The sequence below is a fragment of the Chenopodium album genome, chromosome 22, assembly GCF_948465745.1.
Source record: "Chenopodium album chromosome 22, dcCheAlbu1.1, whole genome shotgun sequence".
NCBI classification, from domain to species: Eukaryota; Viridiplantae; Streptophyta; class Magnoliopsida; order Caryophyllales; family Amaranthaceae; genus Chenopodium; species Chenopodium album.
The window spans coordinates 15,077,160-15,086,841 of record NC_137855.1 but is presented as its reverse complement, the minus strand read 5'-3'; the positions used below and the strand labels follow the sequence as shown (position 1 = coordinate 15,086,841).

At 30.0% G+C, this 9,682-nt stretch overlaps 1 protein-coding gene across 1 annotated transcript; it reads left to right on the top strand.

Moving 5' to 3' along the window:
* Positions 1–7,933: 7,933 nt before the first annotated feature.
* Positions 7,934–9,051, top strand: LOC145605032 (uncharacterized). Its single transcript, XM_081661041.1, has one exon. It carries the CDS (start codon positions 8,046–8,048, stop codon positions 8,772–8,774), a length of 729 nt encoding a protein of 242 aa, XP_081517167.1. The 5' UTR covers positions 7,934–8,045; the 3' UTR covers positions 8,775–9,051.
* Positions 9,052–9,682: the final 631 nt, after the last annotated feature.

The window sequence follows — 9,682 nt, the reverse complement described above, 5'->3', positions numbered from 1 at the left end:
ATTAATTATTAATTATTAATTATTAATTATTAATTATTAATTATTAATTATTAATTATTAATTATTAATTATTAATTATTAATTATTAATTATTAATTATTAATTATTAATTATTAATTATTAATTATTAATTATTAATTATTAATTATTAATTATTAATTATTAATTATTAATTATTAATTATTAATTATTAATTATTAATTATTAATTATTAATTATTAATTATTAATTATTAATTATTAATTATTAATTATTAATTATTAATTATTAATTATTAATTATTAATTATTAATTATTAATTATTAATTATTAATTATTAATTATTAATTATTAATTATTAATTATTAATTATCAAGGCCTAAAGCAATGGTTAATGAAACTTAATGCAACGATTCTTTAGAAATCCTACGGACCGTTGCAACAGACCTTATGCAATGGTCTTTTAGTTCTAGTGCAACACCCATTACTTTCTATAGAACCGGTGCATTATTATTATTATTATTATTATTATTATTATTATTATTATTATTATTATTATTATTATTATTATATGCTCGTAGTAAATAAAACTACAAAGAACAAATAATGTAAACAAAATTATATAACAACCATTTTATTTTTCCTCTAGAAATATGTATATATATACATTAAGTAATTTTACATTGATATTTGACTTTGCAAACAATTCCATACCCAAAATATTTATCTAAATAGTTCACTAAATGTTTACTAATATATAAACCTATATAAGGACATTACAAAACCTAATTTTATATGTATCTAATTGTCCAACAATATTGTCACAATAATCCCGTCACCATTCTTCTTCCTCGATATACACCATGTTGTTCATCATCATATCACCATGTATCTATATATATAAAACAAACAACTAAATAACATTAAAAATAAAATCATTTAATCACATCGCTCTACATTAAAAAGAAGTTAGTTTAATATAAATTTGTTAGAGAAGGTAATAATACATACTTGTCATAATACAATGGTATATATGTTGATATCAAGCAAGCCTATATAATTAATTTAATTGTCAAAAATTTAAATAAAACCACAAACCCAAAAATAACACTTAATTTTGGAAACACCCATAAATAATAATATAAAAACTAGATGAGAAAATGAAACAAAATCCCCAAGAGAAAAGTTATTAAAAAAAACATAAATAATAGAAGTAGAAGAATTGAATGAAATAATAAGGACTTGAAAAGAACTATATATTAGGACTAACATAAGTTAACTATAAAATTATTCAATACAAGGCATTAGCTAAATATACATTGATTTGTAATAGATAATTATAAAAAAAAAATTAGCATGTCAATAATTATAAAAAAAAAAAAAATTAAGTAACATTGTACTAAACACATTAATACTTCATATATGAAAAAAATAAAGAAATAAAATTCACATAACAAAACTTACAAAAATGATACTGAAATTATTTGAAGCTTGATGTTGGAAGATTGGAACTTGAAGAGAGAGAGAGAGAGATAGAATAGATAGATATAGAGAGAGAAAGAGAGTAGAGGATAAATATTAAGAATATGTACATAGTAAGAATTTGATTCAAAAAATAATGATGCCCCGCCGAATAACAATTTCAAATTTTCGAAAAATAATGTGAGCGGGAAACAAGGCGCTTTTTTTAATTTTCACATTTTAACACCTAGTGCAACGGTCATTTTTGGACCGTTGCAGTAGCCTAAAATTATGTTGCATTTGATAGGCTGATGCAACGGTTATGTTAGGACCGTTGCAATAGCCTCCAAATACGTTACATTAGCTTTATCCGTTGCAATGAACCGTTGTATTATCTACCACCGTTGTATCAACCCGTTGTATTAGCTTTAACCGTTGCTTTTGATCATTGCTTTTGCTCGTTTATGTTGTAGTGTTGTTTGACCAACTTGAAGAAGCCAAAAGCCAGTTGAAAAGCTGGTTTCCAAACACCCCCATAATCTAAACTAGTTTAGTGTGGGTCTTTCTTCATTACTCCATTAATTTGAATATTAAATAACAAATTGTTACTAATATCAATTTCAATCTTGGCTTTGTAACTCTTAAGTACCTATATGCAATTTCTTCATACTCACTCAGGTAGCTCATTTTTCAGGCATTGACTCGCTTGGATCTAATATCTTTCTTTCAAGCACCAAAGAGTTGATAGTGTTCTGAATTTAATAACATACATAACAATCTCGATCAATAACACATGACTTTGTAAAAAGCTCGTACCATTCTATCATACTTTAAGACCATTTTTTCATTCTCAATCTTACCAGCTAGCTAAGGAGCCATAGAATTTGAAAATCTTTGCATAAAAGAGCCATATAAATATTAGATTTTAGACTATCGCAGCATCTGAAGAATATTTGATTGACAATAACCCCCACCCCCCTTTAGGTTTTTCAATCACCCCCCAACTTGTCTTTTCAATTAAACAAACAACAATTTTCTATCCCCTCTGAGAAACCCACCTCGTAGATTGATATATTAGATTCCTTCTAAACACAAATAAGACCCTGTTCTTTAGAGATGCTTTGCTCTGCTAATATATGCTCTGTTCTGCTTAAAAATAATAATTAATATTTAATTTTTATAATAATAATTAATATTTAATAATAATAATTGATATTGAATTATTATTATAATAATTATTAATATTAAATAATTATTATAATAATAATTAATATTTGATAATAATAATAATAAATAATTAATATTTATATAATTATTATAATAATAATACTAATAAAAATATTAAATATTTGATAATTATAATAATAGTTAATATTGAATTATTATAATAATAAATATTTAATATTTAATATTAATAATAATAATAATAATTAATATATAATAATAATAATAGTAATAATAATAATAATAATAATTATTAATATTATTAATATTGATTAATTATTATAAAAATTAATTTTTAAATATAATAACTAATATTTAAAGATAATAATAATAATATTTAATAATAACAATAAAAATAATGATCATAATAATAATAATTAATATTTAATGATTATAATAATAACGCGATAATAATAATAGTGATAACAATAGTAGTAGTAGTAGTAGTATAGTAGTAGTAGTAGTAGTAGTAGTAATAATAATAATAATAATAATAGTAATAATATTTAATAATAGTAATAGTTATAATAATAGTAATAATAATAATTATAATAATAGTTATTGTTATTAATAATAATAATCGATATTTTTACAATAAAAATTAATATTTAAAGATAATAAATAAAATTTAAAGATAATAATGATAAACATAATAAATAAATAATATTCAATAATAATAATAATTATAGTAATAATAATTATTATAATAATAACAATAATTATAGTAATAATTATTTTAATAATAATAATAATAATTATAGAAATAATAATAATTATTATTATTATAGTAACATTAATAATAATGCGGTAATAATAATAATAATAATGATGATGATAATAATAATAATAATAATAATAATGCGGTGGTAATAATAATAATAATGAAATTTGCTCTGCTCGGCTTGGCTCTGCTCTGCTCTACTATACTGAAATCTTCTCTGATGTGTTCTGCTCTGCCAGAAGCTCAAAAGAGCAGGGCCTAAGACATCCATCATTTCCCATAATATATTTTGAACTATTTTCCACCAAGTCCCTTGTAGCTAGACATAATAGACTTACAAGTATTGGTAAGGTTAAGTGGAATTTTTACGCTTTAGGTATCCGTTTGGGAGAAGTACTTCCTTTTTTAAGGGTTTTGTGCAAGGGAATCAAGATGATGACACTAATCTCCAAGACTATTTTGCTAGCAGAGCAATATTAGCTTTAATATGATTAAATTTTACAAGATTACAATGATTAATTAGATGAAAGGATTTTTATGAGGGTGGCGAAAAATGATACTGTAATAAATACCCAAGATCCTTCATGGTAAGACATTTTGTGTCAACTTTGTGAATCTCTTAGGGTCTGTTCGGTTCACATTATTTTCACTTATTTCATCAGATTTAATAAGTTTAGATAAGTTAAAATAAGTTGAATTTAGGGAAAAAAAAATTTAGGTTAGGAAATATAAGTTATGACAAGGGTTACACAAGATCAAATTACAATATAAATAAGTTTTAATAAGTTTAGATAAGTAAATAGGGGTGAAAGTTCGGTTTGCGGTTTGGATTATAACCAAAACTGAATCCAATCTGAATTAATTCGGTTTCGGAAATCTCAATCCGAATCCAAACCGAATTGAGATTCTATCCAATCTAATCCAAATCGAATTAATTCGATTTTTCAAATTAGAATCCAATCCAAAACCGAAATTTGTTCCATTCTTTTGCAACATTCAAACCCGAAACTCAACTTCTCCCTGAAAATTCCTACAATCATTTCTTGTTAACTACATTATTTGTGAGAGAGTAAGATATTGAGAAAGGAGGATTGAGAATTAGTTTTTTTTTTTTTTAGTTTATATATGAAAGGGGAAAAAGGTTGGATACTTTGAAAAAGAAAATGGGCTTAAAGTATTGGGTCGAAATTCGATTTTCTATTTTTTTAAACCCAAAATCGAATCCAATCCGTAATCTATATTTTTCAATTTTTCCAATCCGATCCAATCCGAATTCAAAAAAAAATCCAAACCAAATACTAATTCGGTTTGGTTTTCGGTTCGGTTTAGTTTTAATCCGAATTACTTTCACCCCTATAAGTGAATATGAGGTGAATAGAACACACCCTTATTTTTTTAGGATACCCACCCGGTTCACCAAAGCTTAGCTTCGACTACTACATCCAGATTCGACCTGTGTAGTACACATGGCTTATGGTGGGTCTTATGGTGGGTGAGTCTCCCGATAAGATCGAGTTTCTTGCATACGTTGAGGCTCAAACCCGAGACCTCCTTTAAGTGACATCAAGTTGCTTACCACTTGAGTCAACTCTTGTTGTTATTTGCAAAGTAATATATTTTTGACATGTTATTATTGATATATCAAAGCTAACAAACACCCCGGAGGTGTTAAATAAGCTAGCTAAAAGTAGAAAGATTAAAATAAATTAACATTAATTACACCGATCGACGCGTGATTTTGACATTCTTTCCTAAATTAATACTACCACTTTAGGTAATATATATATTTAAAATGCTTATCAAATGTCCCGGGACATTCGTTAGCAAGATCATATTGATATTTACATAATATACTAGCTATCTCAAGTGTAACTCAAATTTCTTAAGATTTTAATGTTACTTAAAGTTTCATATTGAGTCAATATGTGTTTTGTGGTCACTCTTTATTGTTTATCTTTTCTTTTTGACCCCTCTTTATCCCTTCATTTTTCTTCTTTTCCATTCTTTTCCCCTCCAATTGTCCAACTATCCTTTAAAGTTTCTGATAGGGTAAAGTCGTATCTCCTAATCAAAAGTAATTACCTAAGTCCTCTAACTAAAGTAGATAGGGAAGTAGGGTCGAATCCACAGGGAAACAAATCTTTCTATTCCTAATTAATAATTCTAATCTAAATTATCAGGGTAACCAATGTTGTTGTAACTAAAGACTATACTAGGAAGAATATGAGTAGGGAAAATAATGTAGGGAGAAATCAAATAATAAAGGCCTAGGGCATAGATTCACTAATAAACAATATTCCAGGGTAAAACATAACCATCAATCATCAATGCATCAATTAATCAGATCATAAAGGGCTTTCGCTACGTATTACAATCACAGAGTTAATTTATCGGTATTAAATCTCATCCCTCGAATCTCGACCTAACCATTTATAAATTAGTCTGCCTATTGAAACTAAGCCTAAACATCAATTCTCATCTCTCGAATCTCGAATCAATATTACCAAACTCATACAATTAAACCAGGCCTAATCTAATTGCATAGCATTAAATCAATCAATAGGAAATTAATTAAGCATTGACAATCAACAATCATAAAGTACCCCTTCACATTATTTATCAGATCCCCATAAACCCTAGAAAGTAAACTACTCAGATATGATTAAAAATAAACTAAACAAAGCAATTAAACAAGTCATAAGGAATTAAAGGAATAAAAATAATGAAATTAATAAAGGAGAAATCGTTACCGAATCGACGGAATTACAAAGTGGAGTCAAGAACTAAAGTAAAAGTTGAGAGAAATCTAGAGAGAGAAAATCTAAGTAGAGAGATAATAAAAGTAAAGAGTGTGTAAAAGAAGGTACTAAACTTGCTTAACAAAATTGCATTTATACTAAGCAAGAAATCCTAAGCTAAAACAACTTAATCGGGAGCCTAAATTTCCATTAAATACACGCGCCCGGTCGGGCGCCACACCGCCCGGCCGGGCCCGCCGTTTTGCTCGGGTCTCCTCTCTCGCGCCTGGTCGGAGGCCACACCGCGCGGCCTGGCCCGCCTTTTTGCTCGGGTCTCCTCTCTCGCGCCCGGTCGGGCGCGCCTCCGGGCAAGAGTGCTGCTATGATTGTCTCGCCCCGCCCGATTGGGCGTGCCTTCGGGCGACGCACAATGGCACCGGGCGGCTGACTTGGGCACCTCTTGGACTTCGATTGGGCTCCAATTCTTCAGCCCAATCCGGATTTCCTCTTCGGGTCTTTAATACTCGATCCAAAATGCCTCAGAATCTCAAGTACCGAGCCCTTAATCACCGGTTTGATAACTCTAACCGGCCTTGGGCTTCAAAGGATGGTCGTGCTCCTCCAGTGCTCGTAGTCGCTCCATGAAAATCCGGGAAAATGCTCCAAAAGTGCAATTTCCTACAAAACTCAACCAAAACTACGGAAACACTAGAAAAAACCAATTAGTAATAAAAGTGGCTCAAAAGAGCCAAAAACACTACTAATTATGACCGAGAGACGGGGTAAATTACTATATAAAATAGACATATCAGTTTCTCAACTTCACCATGAAAGGGGATATGTAAATGTGGAAGTATTTTTACTTTTTTTTTTCCAAAAGTTAACAAAATTTAGAATTTTAAAAATTTGTGACGTAAATATAATTTCTTCCAAAATTCTAAATTTGTAGTTTAATAAAAGTAAAAAAAAAACTTTTTCACAATTTTTTTTATTAATTAAGACGCGTTAATCTCTATCATAACTTAAGGCAGAATTAGTCCCGTAAATCTCAATCTCAAACTCAAACTCAAATTAGGAGCATGCATTCGGTTCAAAAGTTAATTCGACCCGAAATAGTATCCGGTTTCAAATATTCAGTTTAATTGGATTTAAATTTCTCACAAATCCAACTCGATCGAATTCTTATTAAAATTTGATTCTTTAGATTCGAACCGAAATCCAAGTTAAAAAAAGTTGCAAATTTTTAGAGCCTAATTGCAATTAAAAAATAAAATAGGTCTAATCTCAATGTTAATACATGCTTGAAAACATAGTTTACATGATTAATTTGCAGTTATACGTACATGATTTACTATTCAGTGTTGTCGATTCCAAATAAACTAAATCAGATACAATCCAATCTAATTCCAATTCCCCATAATTTTTGATTCGATTTAAAACCTTGATTTGATCCAAAATCGGATTGAATTGTATTTCGGTTTTAATGAGAATACTCGAACACTCTTAAGGGTCTGTTATGATTTACTGAAGTGACTGGGATGAGCTGAATTGAATAAAATTGAAATGAAATATTTATGAGAGAAAAAAATTAAGAACTACACTGATTGAAACTGAAGTAAAGTGAACTGAACCAAAATTAAGCTAAACAGAAAAGACCCTTCCTTAACCCAAACTTTAAAAAAAATTACAGGCCCAAACGACATGTCTTGCGCACTACGAAAATTAAAAAAAACGCAAAAACTAAACTCAACGAAAACGACGTCATTTCATCCACCCTTTATTCTCCTCATTTCAAACCACTCACATAAACATTCTTTGTTTATCTCACAATTTCCCCAAAAACTTCCACATTTCATTTCCTTCCTTTTCTAAAACCCTACTTTCCTCCTTAAATCACCCTAACTCCAACACAACCTTCATCAATGGCGGAAAACGAAGCTCTCTCTAATGGCGTCAATGGCGACACCGCTGATTTCAACGAACCTGATCATTCTTCCAAGAAGTCAACCTCCACAACCTCCATTGACGACCTTAATCAGAGGATCGAAGCTTTGGAGAAGGAGAAATCCAATTTGGAGAGCGAAAAATCGAAATCGGAGGCTAAAATCGGTGAATTACAAGCTGAGATCGAGTCACTCAAGGCTGAAAACGCTGAGTCGCAGTCGAATCGTAGGGCGGCGGAATCCATAGCTAAGAGAGCGTCGGAGCTTGAAATTCAAGTGTCGCGTCTTGAGCATGATTACATCACCTCCATGAACGAAGGCGCCGAATCGAGCCGTGAAGCTCAAGAACTGAAGACGAAGATCAAGGAGATTGAAGAGAAGGCGAAGAGAGAGAAACAGGAGAAAGATAATCAAATTGCTGCACTTTTGATCGAGAAGAAGGAGGTTGAGAATTCGGTGGAACAGCTTCAGGCTTCGTTGAGGATTTCCGAAGCTAAGGTGAATCAATTGGAGGAGAAATTGGATGAATTGGCGAAGAAATCGGATGAATCTGAAAAATTAATTGATGGATTAATGGATAAAGTTGCAGAAAGAGAAGTTTCTGATGATGGATTTGCAGGATTCAAGACTTTATTGCCTGCTATTGGTGCTGTTTCTGCTGGTGTCGTCGCCGCCGCCGCCGTGGCTTGCTACATTAGGCAGAAGTAGAGGCAGGTATAAATATAGACTATTGATGAGATAACTTGTTTTAGGTTGAGAATTTAAATGGTTACTATTGGATAGTAGTAATCTAGTTATTTGCTAAATTTTGATGTTAGTTGCCATGGTTTTTTATTTTTTCTAAATTCTGTTTTTAGCAAGATAATTTGGAAATTTTATTCTGGTTATATTTTTGTATGAGGTTTTGAGGTGTGAATCCCAATTTTGTTCTATGATACATGATTGATTTTTATTAAATGTGATATTTGAGTGTTGATTTTGTTGATGCTGAAAGCAACTATTGATTAGGTTTTTCTAGATTGGTGTTATAATTTGATTTCATTTTTTATTTTTCTCATGTGGTAGTGGAAATATGGTGAATTATTTCATTATGTCTTTAGTTTATTTTCTTATGTTGCCTTATTGTACCATCAGTGTTGAATTTCTTGACTATTATAGCTCTGGAACTTGAATTTCGGGTTTTGGATTTGATTTTCTGAGCTGTGTTTTTGCCTTTGTTAAATGACTAGAATTAGAAGAAAATTGAATCCCAAAATTATGGGTGAATTAGTTTGTTGAGTTGTACAACTTGATCTCTACTTGCCATGAAATCTTGCAGAGGGTAGCTTCTTACCCCCTTCAAGTGCTCATAGGCCGATTGTAGCGATTGGAAATTTGATTCAGTGGCAGCAGTGTTTCCCTATCCGAGACCTGAATTTACTTTCTCTAGGTCTCAATTCTCTATCTAATTTAAGGGTTATTGAAATATATGATATTCAGGCTGCTAGAAAGAGTTACAATCATGGTTTAAAAATGCGGTTTCAGTTACGATCATGGGAACGGGTATGATAGCAGACCGTGTCACTTTTATTGCGATGCAAATTTGATTTCAAGATAGTAGAGGATAAAAGCCATCA

Bases quoted from the DNA above. Each gene is read 5' to 3' on its own strand.
- LOC145605032 (XM_081661041.1), top strand. From the start codon at position 8,046: ATGGCGGAAAACGAAGCTCTCTCTAATGGCGTCAATGGCGACACCGCT.